The 24,884-nt window shown below is 42.7% G+C and overlaps 1 protein-coding gene across 6 annotated transcripts in view; it reads left to right on the top strand.

Annotated features, from left to right (window-relative positions):
- The window catches only part of RBFOX2 (RNA binding fox-1 homolog 2), a 2,020,637-nt gene that overhangs the window by 345,927 nt on the left and 1,649,826 nt on the right, over window positions 1–24,884 (top strand). For all 6 annotated transcript variants that reach the window (XM_044075312.1, XM_044075315.1, XM_044075291.1 and 3 more), the window contains one exon: window positions 6,467–6,532. In XM_044075312.1, the coding sequence (XP_043931247.1) occupies window positions 6,467–6,532 (66 nt within the window). The remainder of the gene's footprint in view (window positions 1–6,466; window positions 6,533–24,884) is intronic.

The raw sequence follows: 24,884 nt of genomic DNA, 5'->3' as shown, positions 1-24,884 counted from the left end.
AATTAGAATGGAAATAGGATAGGCCAGTTGTTTGGCAGCAATTTGTAGATATTGGGGGGGGGGTCAGCAGATGGGGAGGAGGGTTTGTTTGTGGAGAAGAGCAGATGAGGGATATGGGTACAGGTTGAAGTTATAATTGGGGAATAGAAGCGGGAGGGGAGGTGGGCCGAGAAGCTGTCAGGGGATAGTTTAGATAGTGACTGGAGAGTTTCAGTGAATGTATTAAAGGCATCAGCTGTCTGTTTTGAGTTATGGGAAGAGTTTAAGGAGTGTGGGTTGTCTGATTGGCCAGGTTTTAAGAGTCTTAATCCCTGCCCAAAACTTTTGTGGTGGTTAGTTTGTTGTAGGTGGCAGTAGTAATTTCTTTTGTCTAGAAGTATGGCTTTTTTTTGTAATGTTGCTTATTTGTCTAAATTTTAAGATTCACTGGGATCTTTGATATGGTATTTGGTCCAGAGTTTATTTTTCATAATTATTTTACGCCGTGTCTTTTGAGAGCCAAGGGATTTGTTTTGAGCAAGTTCTGACAGATCGTAAAGGGGCATGAGAGTCTAGATAGGAGTTTTGAGTTGAAGTATGCAACAGGGTCATCTAGTGGCAGAAGTTTAAGAGGAGACCAATTTGTAGTTTGTGTTTCAGCAAGGAAGGATTCAGGGTTGAAGTTTCTATTTGTTCTGATTTGTTTATATTTAGTAAGATGAGGAGTAGGGCTTTTACATCTTTTTAAATAGGTAAGGACATGGTCACTTATGTTTTCAGGTAGAGTTCCTGCTATGTAATTTTGGTGGTGACTGTTCAGAATCCAATCCAATATACTTTCTTTATTAGTTTTGTTTGTTCGGGTTGGGGTGTTAATGGTTTGTGAGAAGTCATTGAGATTTAGGAGGGAGGGTGAGACTCCTGAGGAGCAGGTTTTCCAGTCTATGGTTGATATCACCTAGTAGTATGGTTTCTTGTGGGTAAGTAATAGAGCCAATTAAGAATTTATTCTAGTGTGTTAATATTTCCAGGAGGAAGGTAGGTACAAATAATAATGGATTTGTGTGTATTAAGGTGTAGTTTAGTAATAAGGATTTCAGCGTTGCTAACAGAGGGAGGTTTTTCATGGATAACAGTAATTGGCATGCCAGTTTTATACAGATTTGCTATACCACCGCCTCTTTTGGATTTACGGTCTAGTCTTAAAATGTTGTAGCCTGGGGGAGTAATTTCACTGTCTTGGATTGTTGGTTTTAGCCAAGTTTCAGTTATGCAAAGTGTGTCAAATGAGTGGATATCAAGCAGAGCATGGAGCTGGCAATTTTATTAATACTGCAGATGTTTGTAAGCTATAGAGAGAGAGAGTTTGGGGGTTTGGATGGAAAGGTAGAGCAGAAGGGTGGAGAGAGTAGGGGATTAATAGTTGGCGGGTTTGGGCCAGGGTTGGGATGAATGTCACCTGCTATGAGAGCGAGAAGTAGTCTAATTTTGGTGTCAGAGGGTTTGGAGTAGATGTTTTTTATCTAGGTGGTTATTGTAGGTAATATGGAATTTTCTGTGAAATCTTGGTAAAAGGCAGCTAGGAGAAGAGATGTAGTTTGAGAATGGCTGGAATGTGATTTGGGAAGGTTGGCTAGTGTATTGGGTGACTGCGTGTGTCTTTTTAGGCTAAGTTTATATGATGCTAGAAGGTAAGATATTATAAGGAATGGAAGAAGTGAGGAAAGGAGTATATGATTTACATTATTAGAGCTTAGTAGTGGAGGCATGGTGATAGGGATGTGTATGAAGGTAGTTAAAAGGATAGAAAAGAAAATTTTGGGAAGGAAGAGATGGCGTGATGGAGATTAGCTGTTTTAGTAGACTAGAATAGGTTATGGATGAGTAGGAGGGTGAGGTACTGTGCGATAGGTGAGCTAAGAAGGGAGAGTGGCCAGAGAAGTATAAGGGTAGGACCACTAGGGGTGGTTGGAAATTGGGGGTAGGGAGAGGAGCTGAGTGAGACCGCAGGGCGAACGAAGTGGGTTAGAGCAGGTAAAGGATGAGAATCAAGAGACTATCAGTAAGCTAGAGAGTTTAGAGAAGCTCTTGGACAATTGCAGGTGAATGGGTAGTGATTCTGCAAGAATCTGTTTACTGGGGAATAGAGGTGAGGGGAAAGGGAGATAGGGTGATTAGGGATAGGTACAAGATCAGTTAGATATTGGACAGGGAGAGTAGGAAAGAAGACGTCAGAGTTGAGTAGTAGTGGGGGGTTGGAGACTAGAGAGGGGAAGAGTGGACAAGTGAGTAAAGGGTGCCGCCTAGTGGACAAAGTAAGAAATTAGTTGGCAGTGAAGGTGCAAAGGTAAGAAATGGGTAAGATAGTGTTAGTAACAAAGGAGTGGAGGAGTTTATCTATAGGGGAGAGCAGGGCCTGGCTGCTGGAAGCCTAGCTTGGGAGAGGGCCTTTTGTACACAAACCAGAACAGGCTATAAAGCAGTTCATTGCACTGAGGATTGTAAATACACCCACTTCCTAGAGTCCTTTTGTAAGAGGGACTTGGAGAGTTAGACAGGATTATCCCCAAAGAGCAGCTCAGATAGCTGGGTTTAATAGCAGGGGGTTCCTTTTGACCAGGCAGGTAGGTTCACGGTCAAATGAAGGAAGGGAGGTTTATTTCGATCATCCGGTTGGCCAGGGACAACACAGCAGCCAGTGAGAGATGCAGGATATCAAAGATAAAATACATATATATAAAATATATATATATATATATATATATATATATATATATATATATATATATATATATAAAATACATACATAAAATAATATATATATATATATATATATATATATATATATATATATATATATATATATAAAAAATCACGCAGTAAAGAATGTCTGTAAATGTGTGTATATCCCAGCAGAAGATGAAAAGGGTTACATAGACAAACCATTCAGTAAAAGCTCGACAGAGGGTCATCACTATGTAATACATTAAATCTCCTGTAGTGGAGGCTAATGAGATGTACAGAAGACTAGCTCTTGTCCGGCCTCTCTAACCGGCCATAAAATTTCTGCCTTAGCCCTAGCAAGACAACATAGAACAACACTTCCACCACCTCTGGCCTAAATAATGAAGGACATTTAAGTGTTAGACTTCATATTCACTGTTCTAGCTGATTTATAAGTTGCAAATGCTATTTTGTATCCTTTTTCTGTTTAACCAGCCATTTGTTTATCCAGCCTAATGTCCCATCCCAGCGAGACTGGATAAGAGGGAGTCTACTTTGTGCAAATGTCCACTTAAGGCTATACCAGTGTTTCGGCCACATGTTTTTTAATGCATACATACAAATATGTCAAGCACGGGCATTAATGCCCTACTAGCTTGCCAGTGTACTAAAACACTTGTTCCCATAACAAGTGTCCAGGCTGCTGTTAAAAATATCTAAACTAGTACTTGCTGTAATGTAATTTGGTAGTCTGTTCCATGCATCGGGTACTCTGTCAGAGAACCAGTTAGTACACTTCTCATTCCTATAGAATATTCTATATAGGTTGTCTGACTCTCTAGTATTTTCTTGATAACCCCAAACATTCCCAGAGGTGGTTGTATCTAAATGCCCTATATACCTGAATAAGATCTCCTCTTTGATGTCTGTAAGAGACACTGTACAAGTTCAGATATCTTCACATTCGTGGATGTCCTTGGTATATTTCCACTGCACTTTTCCCAGTTTACTCATGCTTGTTTTCTCAAAGGGTTTCCGTATTATTCCATACTCAAGTTTGGGTCTCATGTAAATAATAGTGACTTAATTATTTTTGATTTCCTAGACTTTATAAATCTTTTTATACAACCGACAGTTCTATAACTGTCATTAACCAATTGACATGATTAGAAGAACTTGTAGCCGTGTCTACCCCCTATACCTAGGTCCTTAAATGAGTCTACAGTTTCAGTCACTGTATGCTGTATTACATATTCACCTTTCAGTTTCTCTCAAGTCTCATATGCTTAGTTTTTTATGTATTTTTTATCAGCATATTATTCTCCTGTGCCCAAATGGTCAATTTTAGTCGAGTTGTTTTGCAGACGTTTCTCATCAGTAATGCATGTAATCAGTTTACCCAATTTCAGGTCAGCTAAGTATAGACTATAGAACACCTCAGATGAAAAGGTTAGGTCTGAAAGATGCAAAGTAAACAAGTAAAGGTCTAGGACAGAGCCCTGTTGGACACCCTGACTGCAACCAAGGATTTCACCTGTCAGTTGCTGTTTGATACTTGCCATGTCCTGTTTGCAAGCCATGAACCTATACATTTTATCAAGAGTACATCAATACCTAGTTGTACTAATTTATTGATCAGTGTTTTGTGTATGACCCTGTCAAATGCTGAAATTAAATCTATATAAATTATATATCACACAATTTTTATTTCGTAGCTGTTCTGTTACAGAATATCATGTTACAGGTGGTAATGAATCTGTTTTCAACATATGCATGCTGATGTATGGTTTCAAGTCCCTACCTGTCCAATTCTGACTCTTATCCAATATTACCTTCTCCATTATTTTTCCACAACATGAACGTAGCCTTAAGGGTCTGTATGATTCTGGGTTAGTCCTACTTACCTTTCCCTTAGGTTTAATAAGCACAGGTCTCCAGTCTTGAGGAATCTTCCCATATTTATATGACGTAGTGAATAATAGATATAACTGTACTATAAGTTCCAAGTTCTTGCTGGTGTTCTCAGGTCATTTACTAATTCAGTCTCCTTGCTGTCCCTTTTTCGAATCTAGTTTGCACAGTTTTTTTTAGTGTAGTCTAGTTTGATTCCAGTATTTGGAGTTGCCTGGATGTCACTTGGACAACTTCTCACCCTTTTTGTGGAGCCAAACTGTTTTGCATAAGATTTTGTAAATATGTCTGTAATCTCTTGTCTGTAAGCCATGGTGGTGCAGCGGTAGCGTTGTCGTCTCACAACAGGAGGTTCTCCTGTTCGATTGTCGGCCGGAGCGCCTTCTGTGTTGGAGTCTGCATGTCCTCCCTGTGGTCAAGTGGCATTCGAAAGACATGCGTGAATGGGCGTGCCTTTGTTGAAGGTTGGGCGACAGGCTGGACTTTGGCTCCATAAAAATCGACTGCCAATCATTAGCGGACAGGAGTTCTGCTGTGGCGACCCCTAACTGGGAAAAGACTAAAGAAAAACATCTGTAATCTCTTCTGAGAATTTTAGAATCTGTAAACAGTTTATCGGTCTATACTCCTTCCAATGTCTTGTGCATCTATAAAAGGGTTTCCTGTTATGCTATAACTTTTTATATACTTTTTCAATATTTTTCTTGATTTGGTCTCATACTATGCTTAATCTGTTTATCCAGCTTATTTCAGTTTTCAAAGTTGTAGTTTGACGTCTCTTCCATTTCTTTTAATTTTTGTCTCACCTTCATCGGATATCTTTTTCTTATGGAAATGTATCCCCCTGATTTGGTATGCCTGGATTGTGATGTCAAACTGTTTTTATTTTTTCCACTCAGGCAGTTAATGCTCCTGATTTATTTTTTACTTGAATCTTTGAGTTCATTTAGGCCAGTAAAGCCAACCCCCACTAGCTGTAGACATGCCATGTTTTAGGCCTTTTATGGACCTCATCAGTGCAGCATAAGTGGCTTGTTTGGCTATACTTTAGAGAAACAGGATTTTAAATCCACTTGGATGCTTGAAATCATTGGGCTATTTTACAGGCTCCTTAAACAACATTCAAGCAAAGGATAAAAGGTTACACAGATGATCCATTCAGTAAAAACTGCAAAAAAGACTCTGCCAAGCTATATCTTTCACTTTGTAATTCCCATGTATATACACACATGTATAACTTTATTGATCTTTTTTGAAACTGTTTATTTCTTGCTCTTTATGTTGAAGCCTGTTTCCATTTAAGTAGCATCTTGGGACACCTGGTTATCATTTCTGATAAGTAACAGTGAAGGAATGAATGGAAGGACTTGCCAGTGTACCCTGAGACTTTATGCATTTGCACAGATGACTGGTCCCCAGGAGGTAATGTAGGCTTGTCTTTAAGGAGCTGCCTCCTTGTAATTTCAAAGACTTGCTCTTATGGGTGAGTACCTCATGTGACTGTAGTATTAAACCATTTGCCTTGACCAGTGAATAAATATTTGAGCATTGCTGAAATGAACTTTCACTGAATCTTGTTCATAAGTTGTAGGTAGTAAAGTTAGTCAGTGTCCACTTTTCTGTGGCATCATAGAGTGCTTTAAAGATGTGTGCTGTTAGTGCCAAGCTTTGCCATCTGTTAATTTGGGCATGATTATTTGGAGTAGAAGTTAAGTTTCCAGGTACAGCTTTTTTTGATGAGAGGGAGGGATTAATGTACATGTGCTAGCTGCCATTGAAGACCTTGACTTTTAAGTGCAAGACAGGAGAATGCATAAGGAAATGTTTAATAGGTTTCTGTTTTGTTTTACAGTCTCCTGTCTACCCGCAGCAGAGGATCATCAGCTCGTATGAGTGCCACCAGAAACATCCTTCATTGGTGAATGCTTTTTCGATAATGTCTTATGTTAATAGTATTGCGCTGAAGTTATTATTGAAGATTGCAGTAATGTGTTATGTTTGCAAGTTTTCTTTGTTTACAGAGAAGTGCTATATGACATGCATTTAAAGTTTATGGAGTGGTGCATCTATATAGCTCTTCAGAAAGAAATGTTTATGCTGGTTGTTCTTTTAGGTTCAGAAGAACAATGATCAGCAAATGCAAAGTCCTAGTTAGGTTTACTGTCATTAACAAATTTTAGAGAATGGGCTTACTGTACATCAGTACCCTGATTGGAGAACACGTGTTCTCCAGCCGGGTATTTATTTGCAAGTAATGCCTGCTGAAAAACATGTCAAGCCGCCGTAGAGCTCGGGCTGAGAAAACAGAACAGCTGCCATTATTTTACGCTAGCTAAACAGCACTTCTGAGGTTTAGTGAGTGTAAAGTAAAAGTGAAAATGTGTTTGTATGCCTGTATGAGTGACAGTGGTTAACCTACTGTTTTACATTGGCTAAGCATCATTTCTGCTGTTTAGTGAGTTTAAAGTAAAAAGCATTTGTGTGTTTGAGGGAAAGTGTGTGTATGCATGTGTAAAACTGAGAGATGATCATGTGTTTGTTGCTGTCTGGGTGTGTAAGTGAATGCCTGCATGAAAGCAGAAGAGTGAGTGTCTGTGTGAAAGAGACTGAGAAAGTGGTCCGCGAGAGCGATCCCTGGCAGCATCACATAAGAACGTTGCATAACTCTGTGCACAAGAAGTCTGGCGAAAGCAGCAAAGGGCTGAAAATAGGGACTGAGTTTAAATATTGCTCTTATAAACTTAGTTGCTAGAGAAACAGGGATTTTGTTGGCATGTTTTTTTTTTTCTGAAGCAGGGTGGGGTGGATGTGTGTGTGTGCATGACTACTGGCAAGCAGCAGCAGTAAAGAGGTTTACAAACCTCTGCACCTTTCAGCTGAAGAAATATTTGGGGGTAGCAAAGGCTCTAAACTAGTAACTTAATTATTACTGTTATAAAATTACAAAGCTGCTAAAAGTGAAGGTTTTAAGTTGGCATGAATTTTCTGAAGGAGAAAGTTTGAAGCTCAAATGTATGCAATTTAATAACTTCAATCTTCAGTGGCTGCCAGCCAAATGATTTGAGTAAGCGACCAAAAATAAATAACCTGGTTATTTAAGTGTTATATTTTGGATGTAAAATACTTCCTCCAACACCATTAACATGTACTACAGCAAGTTTAAAACATTAGACGGAGGAACTATTTTACATCAAAAATATACAAAAAAAATGTGTAGTAATAAAATAGAAAAACACAACTGTTTTATATAGATCCCATTCTCTAAGAGCAGTAATGCCCTCCAGGGTGTGTTAATGTGTAATTAATGCCCTTCCAGTGGTGTAGAGGCCTGACACTGGCAGGCATTAATTTCACACAACACCCACCCTTTCGGGCATTATTGCTTGCATAATGCAATGCCTCACAGTTGGCTGTAATTAAGTATAAAATAGGTAAATTAACTTTCCAGCAGTATGCATTACCTTTGAGTGTGTGAAACTACAGATTTTTTGAATTACTTATTCTAGGAGCTGGAATACAGAGCAAACCAGTTTGGACTTGTGTCCCAGTTCATTGGATACTTCACCATAAACCAGAGACGTAGGAACTGCAAATTTTTTTTTTTTTGGGCACCCCGGAGATTTTAAGCCATTTTACTTTGTAGTCTCCATGTCAGTGTCTGTCGTATGTAGAGTAAATTTCCCTGGATTGTAAAATATTTTAAGCACATGTGGTTTTCTCTACAATATTGTACTAGTCTGTTGGGTCCATTTAGGTTTCCAAGACCCTGAACTCCATGCTTCTGAATTTCTAAGCTTTTGAGACTGCAAACTCGTTTTTTCACACAATTGTTTATAAGAAGCTACCACGTGAGCTGATGTACATTAAAGCTTTCTAGGCTTGGTGAAAAACCTGTATATGTAGATTTTCTTCGTGTTTCACTGTTGCAGTCATTACATGTGGGTAATCCTGCTGGCAGGTTGCCCTCAGTCTGGCTGATTTCCAAAGTCCTGGGTCCTGCGTCTGCCGCTGTCGCCCCTTCCCTGACGTCAGGTCGTCAAGGGTATAAAAGATGCGGCCGACACCATTTTCGTCTTTCTTGCCGCGCGGTGCCCGAAGCAGAAGCAGTTTGCAAGTGCCAGTCGGCTGACTCCTGAGATTTTCGAGTTCGAATTTCAGATCCGAAGTCTTCTATAAAGCTAAGTACCCCGTTGGGGAAACTTTTTTCTTGCTCCAGAAGTTAATTGTATTTCTTGTGGGAAGCAAATACCTCATAAGGACTTTCATTCTTACTGTTTTCCTTGCCTAGGCCCTGACCATAACGTTCCAGGTTGTCGGTTTTGTGCTAGATTTAAACAAAGCACTATTAAGTGTCTCTATGATTTTGCATTAAACTACTTTGGACGCAGGTTTAATTATCCAGAAATGTCGGAAAGCCATCGGACTACTGAAGTTCACAAAAAACGCCAAGAAATACAACTGAGGCCCAAAACCGACAAAGCTTCTCCTAAGCCAGTCGCCGGTTCTCAGTGAGGCACTTTAGCAGCCCTGGAAGCCCGCTACTTTAGAGTCGCAGGCCGCTACCGACTCCCACGTGGAGTCTGCTATGCCACTGGAAACTCAAGGTATTGGACCCTCGGACGTTATTCCTTCATGTGGGTCTGGAGCCGCTGAGTAGGCACCGGCTTCTGAAGGTGTATTCAGACCTAAACATCTATACATTAAACCGACTTCAAAGGCAAAGACTAGCGCACCTTCAAAGGCAAAGAAGCAAGCTCAAGAGCCACGTGGACAGGCCTCCATGCCCAAAAAGCAAATGCTCAAAATGGCCAAAGACTTGATTACCTTGATCAGGGGTTCCCATCCCCCTCCTGATAAGAGGCCTAGGCAAGAGACTGACTATGAATCTTCAGATCAGGTTTCCATTTCTTCTGATTCCTCTTCTGATCAGAAATGTTCTTTTCCCCCCATGAGGATTTTGATGTTGAAGAATCTGTATCTTCAGCTTCTCCTCCTGAGGACTATTCTTTTGGGGAAACCTTACATACCATGAGGGAGCACTTTTCAGAATCTAAAAAGAGGCTCAGGGATTTCCTGTTACTACCTCAACACAAGCCATTAGCCATTCCACCTGTTAGACATTGTAGATGTGTTTTTCGGAGTCTAGTCTTACCCCTTACCTCCAGCTCCTGTTAAGCCTGACAGATATTACAGGGTTCCTGGCTCACATAAATTCATTTTTAAAAACCCTGCTGCAGACCCAGAAACTATTTCTCAGGGTCCCAAAGGAGTTAAGGCTTCCACTGCAAAAAACCCTACCCCCTCTGACAGGGATTTTAGGGCACTGGATAGATAGGAAAAAAAGGTTTACACATCTGCTACCTTGGCTATAAGGGCCTTAAACTGTCAATTTCATATGCTCAAATATCAGCACCATGTCATGGCATTGCTTAAACAGAAAATGTTAAACTCTGAATGTGCAGAAAACAAGGAAATGCAGGATTTATTGCATACAGCTGAACAAGTTGGAAAGCATACTTTGCAATGTGGTTTTGATTCTTAAGAGGCCTCCTGCAGGGCCGCACTTACAGGTTCTGTAATTAGGAGCATGCTTGGTTAAAGGAAAAAAAATCTGCCTGATCATGTTAAAGTTAAATTATTAGATGCACCTTTACAGCATGATACTTTGTTTGGTGTTAAGGCAGAAGAGGTGTTAAAGAAAATGGAGGACAAAGCTAAATCTATGCAAACGGTCAAAGGTTTTTACAAGTACAGCCGCCTAGGTTTAGTAGACACTGACCTACAATGAATTGGTACTTTCCTGTGTTAGACATCAAAGGGGCAGACCCAGACGCCCTAGAGGCAGATCCCAGGCACAAGGTTAATTTCGTTCAAAGCAATGGGGGGCTTCTACCTCCAAAGTTGGAGAAGATAAATCAACCATTCAGGAAACATTCCCAATGACTTACCCCCTGCCTGCACCAAGCGCTTATCTCCTGGCAGCCCCCCTTGGGCGGAAAATTAGCACTTTTTTCACAAAATTGGCACATTATAACCCAGGACAAGTGGGTCTTGTGTCACAAGGCTATAAGTTCCATTTCCATACCCTGCCAAAAGCAAACTGCTGGCCAGATCTGCCGAAAAATCAATGACGTCGGCTGCTTGTTTTATATCCCTGATGACCTGACGTCATGGAAGAAGAGAGCATCCGATGCAGGAATCTGAAGACTCTGGTATTCAGGCTGGTTAAGGGCTACCTGCAGGCAGATAACCCAGATGGTGATCACTGCAACAAGTGAGTACACTCTTAACATCTACATTTATGTTAAGTGTACACAACTGTACTTTCTGGTGAGTGATTTGGTCTTCACACAAAGGTGAATGTGTTTGCACATGTAAGCCAGTTTCAGAAGGCAGCATTTCACATTACAGTACTTCATTTTTTTGTTTGTGTTTTGGACTGAATTTAGGTTTTGAATGTTGTACCTTTCTGGAGTTGTAATGCAGAAAAGGGAAGTGGCCCAAGTGGAGCCTGTGATATTTTGTATTGCCCTTCATAGTAACAGATAACTAAACAGAGTCCAACAAAACCAGTTTTATTTATGCATTTAGTAATGCTGAAGTTGCCCTTTTTTTAATAACAGGCTGCTTTGATTTTGTATCTGTTCTCAAAATGCATTTCTTCAATTTATGCTGGCTGCCTTTCAGTTATGTAAGTTTGCATTCTTGCTTTTCTTTTTATGTAAGATGTCTTCCAAAACATGCCCCCGCAGCCATAAGCTCTGCTTCATTGCTGACATCACATCTGGGTTAGCAGTCTTTTCTCTGGGAGAAAAGCATACAGAGAGGATTTCTGTAATGGGACAGTTCTACTTCTATTTTGTCTAATTTTTAATTTTAAGGTTGGTTGCACATTGGTTAATCTGGTCTTCAGACCCCCATGCATTCTCTATTCCTTATGTGAAAACAAATGTGAAGGCTGCTGCTGTTTCACTGTCTCACAAGCACATCAGTTGCAGCACAAAGTCCAACACTGATTTTGCTTAATGTCACCAAGTTTTCTTTAATCTGTCCATGATTTTTGCAGAATGCCCTGATTTTGCCTTGTAGTTTTACCTGTCCATCCCTGTTACTACTTTTGTAGTAACACTGAGAATGTCTTACTAATGCTTATTACTAGTTTATTTTGCCTGGAAAACACATGCTAATGCAAAACCTTTTGAATTAATAAATTGATGTACTGCACTCAGCCTGTGTGCCAAATTAACAGGGTATTCACGTAAAAAAAAAAAAATAAAATAAAAGGTAGCCAGCCTACTAGTGCAGGAAAGGTTCAACTTTGCACCATCAAAGTGCAACAAAGGTGATGATGCAAAGACTGGAAGTGCTGCCCTCAATTATGTGGAGAGCCAAACTTTGTGAGCAGGAAATAACAGTAAAATGAAACAATGTCCAGTAAAATGGATTTACAGAGTGAAGCCATCCTTTCATCCCAGAAGAGAAAGAGACTTGTAGGTATGCACAAAAAATTGTTGCACGTGATCTTTAATCAACTACTAGACATCAGCATACGACTGCTTGTTGACAGCTCCGCAGAGTTGAGGCATTCTGTTTTTCATCAGTGGAACAGAAATACAATGCTGTACTCTGGCTGCACAGAAGACTAAGTAGACTGTGACATTTTGTATGGTTCACAGGTGTGTACTAGGCTAATGGCCCTGCGGCTTTTACAAGCCTAGCCCATAGGAGTGCTCTGGCTTTGTACCGCTCGTTGTTAGTTCCCAGTGTCTGTCTCAAGTAGAGCCACTGGAGTGGTCCCTGGGGTGACATTTCTATTTCCCATCCACTCAAGATTTCTCTTGAAGAGGGCTAGTGAGGTACTCTGCTTGAAATGTATGGGAAGTCTATTCCAGGGGATGGATAGTCTCTGGGTTATGAACCTGTCCTCCTAGCATGTTCTTTTGATTGTGGTAATGAGGTTGAGGTCTCTAGCATGTGGTGCATAGGAATGGTTATTTCTTTAGATGTAGCATTTCTAACACAGCTGGGTCAGGCAAGGCTTTGTAAGTCAGGCAGAGATCGCCTCTTAATAGACAATATAGGAGAGAATAGCTGTTTTTTTGTCTGTCCATGTAGGACATGTATTTAAGGCCTAGAATCCTCTTTGTGAGGTACCTTTGTGTCCTCTCCAGCTGTTGCAGGTGTCTAGTGAGGTACATGCCGCATGGGGCATTATACTCTGGCCGGGAAAAGTAGAGAGAAATAACCTCTCTTCCTGGATGCACAACTCTTGGTAATGAGATATGCCACACAGGACTTTCTGACCACAGTAGCTATGTGGTGGTCAAAGGAGAGGTTGCTGTCAACCTGTGTTCTCAGATCTCTAATGCCTTCAGTGGGTTTCCATTTATGTGGTAATTAGTGGGATCTGAGTTTTTCCCCAAAGGGGAGGACTCTGCATTTTTTGGCATTAAGCTTAAGGCCATGATTTCGACACCAGTCATTGGTCTCTGTGAGCCCTTTCTGTAGGATGTCTGCATCACTTCTGCAGTTAATGATGGCTTCCAGCTTGCAGTAGTTTGCAAATTTGGTCAGCCAGAGTCCCTCCGTGTTGGCCTGGATTTCTGAGAAGATGCCAAACAGGAGCGGTCCCACGACCGATCCCTGTGGGACTCTACGTGTGACTGGTTTGCAGTCTGACTTGGAGTCTGCTACTTTCACACTCTGGGTTCTGTGAGCCAGTTTGCAACCCACCTAACAGTACAGGGGTTTATGCCTAGTTTGCAGAGTTTATCAGTAATCCCTTTGTGAGGAATGGTGTCAAAGGCCTTGGCCAGATCAAGATAAGCTGTACAAAACTGCCTTACGTTCATCCACCTCTCTGGTGACTGACTCAAAGAAGTCAACCAGGCTGAGCAGGCATGATCTACCTTTCACAAAACCAAATTGTGTGGGATCTAGAGTTTGGAGATTCCCTATATCCTTGTTAATTAGGTCCATGATGTGCTCCATAGCCTTGTATATCAGACTAGTCAGGCTGATGGGGCGATAATTTCCAGAGTCTGTAGTCGCTCCTCCTTTGTAGAGAGAGATGACTGTAGCAGTGCGCCATTAGGTAGGGACAAAGCCTGAGGTGAGGCTGTGAGTGAACAGAGCACACGTGGTGCCAGTTCACTTTGTAATTCATGTAGAAAGCAGCCAGGGACATTGTTGGGTCCCATGGAGGCTGTATTCTTGGCCTTTGACAATGCAACTTTACATGAAGAAATAAGGTCGGAGAAGAAACCCAAGTAGCTCCAAATTGGCAAAGGTAATCACCATGAAAAACTTCTCCAAGGCTAACTTTGGGCTCCTAAAAACAGAGGTGGCTAACTTCATTGCACCCATGTAAATGGAGCATAGTTGCATGACTAAATCATACACCATTGCACTGTACAAAGATGTACACACATGCATGGATCTCACCATACCCAATAGAACCAAGACGCTCTCCAAAAAAAAAAAGCAGCTAATCTGTTGGCCCCCTGCCATAAACAAAATCTACAACAGGAGGAGGAAACTGATGCGGAATAAGGTGAAGTCCCAAGACTGGAAAAAACTCCCTTAGCCTCGGCAAAAAGTTGAAATCCCTCATCAAATCCTCTAAAGCTAACCAATGAAAACAGAATTGCAGCAGACAGAGACAACCACAAGACCTTTTGTAGTTATGTAAATCTCCACAGCAATACCTAGATTTGCTCTGAGCACAATGGTACTTCCTATACCGAGCCAGCAGGTATTGCCAATATACTGGCCAACAGATTTAGTGCCAACTCTACCCCCCCCACCCACCCACACCCCCAAGGGACCAATCATAATACCAGTAGATTGCCAGGTACCCAGTATTATTGCTGCACAGGTTCAAATAGCACTGTCTAAGGTCAAGAATACAGCTTCTATGGGACCTGACAATATCACTGGCTGTGTTCTGCATGAATTAGTGAACTGGCACCTCACCTGTGTGCCCTGTTCAGTCGCAGCCTCACCTCAGGTTTTGCCCCTACTGAATGGCGCACTGCTACAGTCTGCCCTTTCCACAAAGGAGTGACTACAGACCCTGGGAACTTTCGCCCCATTAGCCTGACAAGACTGATATGCAAAGCTATGGACCTAATAAACAAGGATATAGGGAATCTCCAAACTCTGGATCCCACACAGTTTGGTTTTGTGAAGGGTAGATCATGCCTGCTCTACTTTCTCGACTTCTTTGAGTCAAGTCACCAGAGCTGTAGATGAAGGCAAGGTGGCCAAGGCCTTTGATACCATTCCCCTCTCGGGAATCTTAGAAAAACTCAATAAGCTAGGAATCAACCCCCTATATCACTAGGTGGGTTGCAAACTGGCTTTTAGAACCCGCAGCGTGAAAGTAGCTGGCTCCAAGTCAGACTGCCGACCAGTCATGAGTGGAGTCCCACAGAGTTCGGTCCTGGATCCTCTCCTGTTTGGTATCTACTTCTCAGAAGTCCAGGCCAACATGAAGGGACTGTGGCTGACAAAGTTCGCAGACGATTGCAAGTTGGGAACCATTAACAACTCCCCAAGTGATGACATCCTACCGAAAGACCTTACTGAAAAATGATTGGTGTCAGAACCATAGCCTTAAGCTCAATGCCAAATGTTATCCCCTTTGGGAAAAACCCCAGTTCCCATGAATTACCACATTGATGGTAGCCCACTGAACACAGAGGGCATTATAAGAGATCTGGGAACACAGGTTTTGACCACATTGTCACTGTGGTCAAAGTCCTATGTGATGCATCTCATTACTAAGGGTTTTGCATCGAGGAAGAAAGAGGTCATTGTTTCCCTCTACTCTTCCCTCATTAAGTCAATCATAGAATACAATGCCCCATTTGACATACATCTCACTTAGACACCTGCAACAATGGAGAGGCTGCAGAAGTACCTCAGTGGATCTTAGGCCTTAAGCACTTGTCCTATATGGACAGACTTAAAACTCCTAACTATTCTGTTTCATATCGCCTACTTAGAGGTGATCTCTTCTTAACTTACAAGGCCATGTCTGACTCTGCTCAGTTAAAAATCTCAATCCCTCCACACCACAAACTCCAGAGACCTCAACCTCATTACCACAATCAACAGAACATGCTGGAGGGGCAGGTTCATAACCCAGAGACTGCCCATACTCTGGAATAGACTTCCCATACATGTCAGAGCACCTCACTGGCCCTCTTCAAGAGAATTCTTGAGTGGATGGGAAATCACCCCGGGGATCACTCCAGTGTCTCTACTCGACAGAGGCACTGAAACTAAGGTCGGGTGGCACAATGCCAGGGTAATCCTATGGGCTGGGCTTGTAAAGGCTCCAGGGCCATTGGCCTTGTACACCTATGAACCTATGAAAAAAGAGGCAAAAATCTGGGCATTCTTTGAAAATCTGTACAGTTGAGAGGCATGATGGCTGCATGCACTTGAACATTGTTTTTGTACTTCTCTGGATTCTTTGTGTGGTTATCTTTGAATCCTCAAGCTGTTCTGTGGTGTTAACAGAGCACTGCAATCTCTTATGCAATAGTTCACAGATTACTACATTTACATGTGGCACCCCAAACCCTGACTGCTCTGTAGACTACTGCTCCACAGATCAGTGTGTGCTTTTTGAATCGGAAGCCTTTTGTGTAATTTGCTTAATCAGTAAAGTTCATCTGTAGTCCTGCATTGGATGGCATTCTAATGTAATAGTATGACATTTTATATATTGAAACTTACTCATTCTGCAGAAATTCATTGTGAGAGATGCATCTGTCAAGAATGTAGAATCCAGGCTGTCGCTCACCAGTTAGTTCTGGTACTAAGCAGATGTTCATCGTGTTACACTGCTGCAGTTATTACATTTGGGTTATCCTGCCGTCAGGCGGTTCCCCAGTCGACCTGAGTTCCAAAGTCTTTGTCCGGCGTCTGTTGCTGTCACCACCTCCCTGACGTCAGTGCAACGGGTATATAAGATGCAGCAGACACCATTTTCTCCAGTCTTTCTTGCCGAGTGGTGCCCGAAGCAAAAGCAGTTCGCAAGTGCCGGTCTGCAGACTCCTGAGATTTTCATTCCGAATCCAGAACCGAAGTCCTCTACAAAGCTAAGTACCCCATTGGGGAAACTTTTTCTTGCCTCAGACCGATGTCAGTAAAAGTTAATAACTGTATCTTGTGGGAAGCAAATACCTCATAAGGGTTTCATTCCTATTGTATCCCATGCCTAGGCCCAGACCACAATGTCGCTGTTGGTTTTTGTGCTAGGTTTAAAAAGCGCACTATTTAACGTCTGATTTTGCCCGACATTATTTTGGCAGAAAATTCAATTATACCATGCCGTCGGAAATTCCGGCGACCGTAATACATAAGTGCAAAGACTGAGATAAGCATCCGAGGCCCAAAACTGACCAAGCTTCTTCTAGGCCAGTCGCCGGTTCTCTGGTTTTCAGTGAGGTGCCTTCGCAGCCCCTGATGACCGCTTCTGCAGAACCACAGTCCACCTCCATCTCCCACGTGGAGATGGCTTGGCCTTGGATGCACAAGTTTTTCAGCCTACCAAAACTAATCCATCAGAGAGATCCAGAGTTAGCTGAACACCCCGCAGCTTCAGAGGGTGTTTTCAGACCTACACAGTTAAGCATTAAACCCTCTGCAAAGTCTAAACTTTCTTTAAAAACAAACCAATACAGCATTCTCCAGGACAGGCCTCCATGCCTAAGAAACAAATGCTCAAAATGGCCGAATACGTAATCACTCTGATCAGGGGGTCCCATCCCCCTCCTGATAAAAGGCCTAGACAGGATGCAGACTATGACTCCTCAGACCAGGTGTCCATTTCTTCAAATTCATCCTCAGACCAAGGATATTCTTTATCCCCTTATGAAGATTCTGATGCTGAGGAATCAATCCCATCAGCCTCTCCGCCTGAGGACTACTCCTTTGGGGAAACCTTACATACCATGAGGGAGCATTTCCATTGGGAAGGCCAGGATTACTCAGAATCCAAGAAAAGGCTCAGACTTCCTTTTATTACCTCAACAGACCCCTTGCTATTCCGCCAGTGTTAGATACTGTGTATGATGTTTATACTGAATCCAGCTTAAATCTAGATTCTTTACTTCCAGCCCCAGTTAAGCCTGACCGATACTACAGAGTCCCTGACTCTCACAAATTTCTTTATAAAAGCCCTGTTGCTGACCCTGAAACTATTTTTCAGGGACCCAAAGGGGTTAAGGCTTCATCAGCAAAGAATCCAGTCCCCTCTGACAGATTCCAGAGCATTAGATAGATGAGAAATGAAGTATATACGTCTGCAACTTTAGCAATGAGAGCCTTAAATTGCCAGTTTCACATGCTAAAATATCAGCAATTTTTGATGTCTCAGTTGAAACAAAAAAATGCTTCCAGATTGAGATCCTCCTAATTTTAAAGAAATGCATGATTTATTGCATGCAGCTGAACAAGTGGGAAAACATACTTTGCAATGTGGTTTTGATTCTTTAGAGGCCTCCTGTAGAGGAGCAGTTACAGGCTCTGTCATTAGAAGGCATGCCTGGTTAAATGAACATACGTTACCAGGTCATGTTAAAGCAAAATTATTGGAGGCACCTTTGCAGCTGGATGCGTTTGGAGTTGAGGCAGAAGAGGTATTAAAGAAAATGGAGGATAAGGTAAAATCTATGCAAATGGTGAAGGAATTCTTACAGGTTCAGCCTCCTTGATTTAGCAGAAATTGGCCAACAAAGAATTGGTGCTTTCCAGTTAGACCTCAAAGGGGCAGACACACAAGAGGTAGAGGTCAACCACAAAGTCCTTAAGGCCTTGACAATGTGGTGCATCGGGGCAGAAAGAAGGGGAAGACAGGCCCCAACCATATAAAAAGCAGCCCCAATGACTTCCCACTACAGCTGCCAAACAGCTCTCTTGGCAGCCCCCTTGGGAGGAAAACTGGCACTTTTCTATCACAATTGGCATATGATCACCAAAGACAAATGGGTTCTCAACATTGTATCTGAAGGTTACAGGTTCCACTTTCACACTCTGCCAAGGTTAAAAGGAATGCCAAATCTGCCACCAAATCAATGGGCAGAGGCTCAAAAACAAATTACAGCACTCATGGACATGAGAGCTATTCAAAAGGTACCACCACAGGAGCAAGGACAAGGATTTTACTCAAGACTCTTTCTGGTTCCCAGAAAGGACAAAGCCTGGAGGCCCATTCTGGATCTTTTTTCTCTAAACACTTACCTGGATGTTCCAAAATTCAAAATGTTGACACTACAGCAGCTTCTTCCCATGCCGGGTAAGAAAGCATGGCTTGTGACCTTGGACTTCAAGGAGGCGTACCTGCATGTCCCTATCAGACAAAACTGCAGAAGATACCTCAGATTCATAGCTGGTTCAATGCACTATCAATTCTCTGCACTGCCCTTTGGCTTATCTACTGCGCCCAGGGTCTTCCTGGCACCAGTCATTGAATTTTGCAGACAAAGGAATTCAAATATATCTGTACCTGGACGACTGCTTGATTCAAGCAGAGAGCAAGGACATTCTTCTAAAGCATCTGGCGTTTGTAAAAAAAGTTAAGTTGCCTAGGGTACACAGTAAATGAAAAGAAATCAAAACTAGTGCCCTCACAAGAGATAATATTCCTGGGTGCCAGCATGAACACAACGGCCCTGATGGCTTATGTCACGCCAGTCAAGCAAAGACAACTGACTCTACTTTCAATTGATGGCAACAAGGACCCAGCTCCCTGCAAGAAAAATTCTGCAGGCCTTGGGTTACATGGCATCTTGCCTACTACCAATTCCATATGCCAGACTGCATATGAGGAAACCACAATGGTACCTAAAGCGTGTCTGGTCTCAACACTGTCAAAGTTTGGAAACCGTTATACCACTAATTCCTTGCCTTCACAAGGGACAGCCTTTTACTCATCCCACAGCCAGGCAAACACTGACACAGATGCATCGGATTATGCCTGGGGAGCACACATGGCAGGAAAATGTATTTGGGGCAAGTGGCCCGCAGAACAAAGGCATAGTCATATCAATCAAAAAGATGCTAGCTGTACAAAATGCCCTTATAGCTTTCAAGGACCTACTGCATCCAGGACAACTACTACTAAAAGACAGACAACACCACAGTTATGCGGTACATAAACAAGCAAGGAGGCACTTACTACTACCCCCTTTGCAGACCAGCCATGACCTTGTGGAACACAGCTCTAAACTATCAAGTTCATCTGCAAGCACAATTCCTGCCAGGAGAGAAAAACACACTGGCCGACGACTTAAGCAGAAACATCATGGATCCCCACGAATGGGAATTGAATCCACAAATATTCGGAATAATAGCACAGAAATGGTGGAGCCCAGACATAGATCTGGTTGCATCCCCAATGAACTGCCAGTTACAGAAATTCTGCACAAGGAGTTACCATCCACAAGCATGGAAAGTGGATGCCCTCTCATTCAGCTGGAAAAACCTACAAGTATACGCTTTCCCACCACTACCTCTCCTTCCAAAGGTACTCATAAAAGCCAGGCAAGAAGAGCCAAAGATGATCCTGATTGCACCAGACTGGCCATGCCAGCACTGGTACCCAGTCTTAAAGAACTTTGCACAAGGACCACCCTGGATTTTGCCTCAAATCCCACATCTGCTGACTCAGCACAACAATCAAATACTTCACAGCCATCTAAAGACCTTAAAGGTAGCTGCATGGAAGATTCCTTAGTCAAGCAAACAATGCCTCTCTCCAAAGCTGTTATGGATGTCATTCTGGAGGCCAGAAGTCCTAGTACCAGGAAATCCTTTTCGGATAAATGGAAGTGATTCTGTTCCTGGAACCAGGCTCACAGCTTTGACCCTCTTGTCCCAAACATTCCTCAGTTACTACAATATTTAACCAAGATGCTGGACAAAGGCCTCTCCTTTTCATCCATCAAGATCCACGCCTCTGCCATCTCTGCTCATTACAACACGGATCCACCAATTTTGTCTAATCCTTTGCTAAAACAATACCTCAGAGGTGCTAAAAACATAAGACCGCCCCGTAGAGCACCTACTCCAACTTGGGACCTCAACTTCATGTTGGAAAAATTAACTACCTCCTTTTGAGCCAGCTAACACAGCAGGTTTAAACTATATCTCTTGGAAAACTGCTCTACTCCTGGCAATAACATCAGCAATTTGAGTTTCAGAATTACAGGCATTAATGGCAGTGGAACCTTTCCTCCTCTTCCACCAAGACAGGGTGTCAAGAACTAACCCTGCATTTATGCCAAAGGTGGTATCAAGTGTGGCTCTAAAGCAAACTATTCACTTGCCAACTTTTTATCCAAAACCACAGAATAAAGGGGAGAGACTTCTGCATTATTTGGACATAAACAGGCAGTTAAGCTTCTACTTGGACAAAACCAAAGCTTTCAGTAAATCTGAGCAATTATTGGTAGCATATGCTGCAGGAGCACAGGGAAAAGCCATTTCAAAATGGATAGGTCATTGCATACGTTTCTGCTATACACACCATGGGAAACCTGTACCTAGCAACATTAGATCTCACTCCACCAGGGCAACAGCCACTTAAACTGCCTACCTCCGAGGAGTACCTACCAAGGATATTTTGGAAGCAGCAACTTGGAGTTCTGTTCATACCTTCACCAAGCATTACCATCTGCCTCTATACTCTAAATCCTGAGCTGGCTTCGCCACTGCAGTGCTGCAGGGCCTTATACCCACCCATAATGCCTTATAGAACCAGCCACCCTACCACAGCTTTGGGATTCTAACAAAGTGTAATGACTGCAGCAGTGTAACACGAACATAGTACAGATGTTCATCGTGTTACACTGCTGCAGTCATCACACTTTGATTATCTTGCCATCAGGCGGTCCCGCAGTCGGCCAGAGTTCCAAAGTCTTGGTCCGGCGTCTGTTGCTGTCACTTCTTCCCTGATGTCAGTGCGCCAGGGGTATACAAGATGCATCAGACACCATTTTCTTCAGTCTTTCTTGCCGTGCGATGCCTGAAGCAGAAGCAGTTCGCAAGTGCCGGTCGGCCGACTCCTGAGATTTTCAAATCTAATTTCAGACTGAAGTCTTCAATAAAGCTAAGCACCCCGTTGGGGAACCTTTTCTTGCCTCAGTATGATGTCAGAAAAAGTCAACAATTGCATTTCTTGTGGAAAGCAGATACCTCATAAGGACTTTCATTCTTATTGTATTCCTTGCCAAGGCCCAGACCACGATGTCACAGGTTCTGTTTTGTGCTAGGTTTAATTAACTGTTAAACAGTTTGATTTCGCCCAACATTATTTTGGTAGGAAATTTAATTATACCATACCGTCGGAGCAACCGACCGGAATGCATAAAAAACGCAAAGATAAGGACAGGCGGCCGAGACCCAAACCAGACTCCGAGGCCTCTGCTAGGCCAGTCGCTGGTTCTCCGGTTTTCAGTGAGGCGCCTACGCAACCCCTGACTACCGCTGATTTAGAACCCCAGGCGACATCAGATTCACAAGCAGAGATTGCTAGGCCTCCACAACCTTTACCTTTAGGCCCGTCTGACTCAATGCCTGAAGGAGATTCCGGTGCCGTTGAAACGCCTTTAGTTGCAGAAGGTGTCTTCAGACAGACTACACTCACTATTAAATCCTATGCAAAGCTGAAAACTCCTTTAAAAACAGACTGTACAGCAGTCTCCAGTACAAGGCCCCATGCCTAAGAAACAGATGCTTAAGATGGCTGAAGACTAAATTACCCTAATCAGGGGTTCCCATCCCCCTCCTTATAAAAGGCCAAGACAGGAGGAGGTCTACGCTTCCTCTGACCAGGTTTCGATTTCCTCACTCTTCCGAGGAACAGGAATATTCCTTTCCCCCTTATGAAGACTCTAATGCTGAAGAGTCTATCCCTTCTGCATCTCCCCCAGAAGACTACTCTTTTGGGGAAACCTGACATACCATGAGGGAACATTTCCACTGGGAAGGCCAGGATTACTCTGATTCTAAGAAAAGGCTCCGAGAGTTCCTTTTACTACCCCAGCACAGACCACTTGCTATTCCACCCATGTTAGACATTGTGGATGATGTTTATTCAGAATCTAGCCTTAACCCAGATTCACTACCTCCTGCACCAGCCAAACCAGACAGATACAGAGTCCCTGACTCACTCAAATTCCTGTATAAAAGCCGTGTTGCTGACCCAGAAACCATTTCCCAGGGTCCCAAAGGGGTTAAGGCCTATATTGCTAAACATCCTGTGCCCTCTGAAAGGAATTATAGAGCACTAGACAGATGGGGAAAGAAAGTATATACCTCAGCTACTCTAGCTATGAGGGCCTTAAATGGTCAGTTTCACATGCTGAAATATCAACAATATTTAATGTCTCAAAACAAAAAATGTTCACACATACAGAACAGCCTGATTACAAGGAAATGCAAGATTTGTTGCATGCAGCTGAACAAGTGGGAAAACATACTTTGCAATGTGGATTTGATTCATTGGAAGCTTGTAGAGCAGCAGTGACAGGGTCTGTCACGTAGGCATGCTTGGTTAAAAGAACAAATGTTACCTGATCATGTTAAAGCAAAGTTATTGGATGCACCTTTACAACAGGATGTGTTTGATGTAAAAGCAGAAGTTTTAAAGAAAATGGAAGATGAGGCAAAATCAATGCAGACGGTCAAGGATTTTTTTACAGGTTCAACCCCCTCGTTTCAGCAGAAATTGGCCAACCAATAACTGGTCCTTTCCAGCGTCTGCCAGACTACAGACGGGCAGATACAGACGCCAAAGAGGCAGAGGCCAGTCATAAGGCTCTTACCAGCCTCGACAATGGGGTGCCACAACCCAAAAAGGAGGAGAAGACTGGTCTCAAACTACCAGAAGACAAACGCAATGACTTGCCCCTCAGACTACCAAGCAAAACCCTCCTGGCAGCTCCCTTGGGGGGGGGGGGGACTAGCACTTTTTGCAGACAACTGGCACATAGTCACAAAAGACAAATGGGTCCTAAATATTGTATCTCAAGGATACAGATTCCACTTTCACACTTTGCCAAGGATAAAAGGAATGCCAAACCTGCCACCAAATCAATGGGCAGAGGCTCAAAAGCAAATTTCAGCTCTCGTGGACATGAGAGCCATTCAACAGGTTCCTACACAGGAGCAAGGACAAGGATTTTACTCTACCTGTTTCTAGTTCCCTGAAAGGACAAAGCCTGGAGGACCCATTCTGGACCTCTCAATTCTAAACACATACCTGGAAGTATCCAAATTCAAGATGCTAATACTACAGCAACTTCTTCCCATGCTGGGCAAGAAGGCTTGGCTAGTAACGTTGGACCTCGAGGAGGCATACCTGCTTGTCCCTATCAGAGAAAATTGCAGAAGATACTTCTGATTTGTAGCAGGTTCAACACATTACCAATTCTCTGCACTGTCCTTTGGCTTATCTACTGCGCCCAGGATCTTCACAAAATGCCTGGCACCAGTAACTGCGTACTGCAGACAGAGGGATTCAAATATATCCATACCTGGACGACTGCCTTATTCAAGCAGAAAGCAAGAACATTCTAGTAAAGCATCTGGCATTTGTCAAAAACCTATTAAGTTGCCTAGGATACACAGTAAACGAAAAGAAGTCAAAACTAGTGCCCTCGCAAGACGTATTCCTGGGTGCCAGCTTAAATACAGCGGCCCCAGATGGCTTATCTCACGCCAGACAAACAAGGACAACTGACTCAATACTTCAAAATGATGGCAACAAAGACTCTGCTCCCTGCAAGAAAAATTCTGCAGACCTTGGGATTCGTGGCATCTTGCATACTACTACTACTACCATTTGCAAAACTGCATATGAGGAAATTACAGTGGTATCTGAAAAGCGTATGGACTCAACACAGCCACAGCTTGGAAACAAGAATTCTACTCATACCCTGCCTTCCACAGGAGTTTCTATGGTGGGCTCAGGCATGTCACCTCAACAAGGGTCAGCCTTTTACCTTACCCACAGCCAGGCAAACTATAACAGATGCATCGGATTATGCCTGGGGAGTGCATATGGCAGAACAGTGTATTCAGGGCAAATGGTCTGCAGACCAAAGGCATCTACATATCAATTAAAAATGCAAGCTGTACAAAATGCCCTAAAAGCTTTCAAGGACCTACTACATCCAGGACAACTAATAAAGACAACACCACAGTGATGTGGTACATAAACGAGCAAGGGGGCACACACTCCTACCCCCTAT

The sequence above is a fragment of the Protopterus annectens genome, chromosome 1.part1 (assembly GCF_019279795.1).
Source record: "Protopterus annectens isolate FY-2018-M chromosome 1.part1, PAN1.0, whole genome shotgun sequence".
NCBI classification, from domain to species: domain Eukaryota; kingdom Metazoa; phylum Chordata; order Ceratodontiformes; family Protopteridae; genus Protopterus; species Protopterus annectens.
This window is presented reverse-complemented; position numbering and strand designations above follow the sequence as displayed.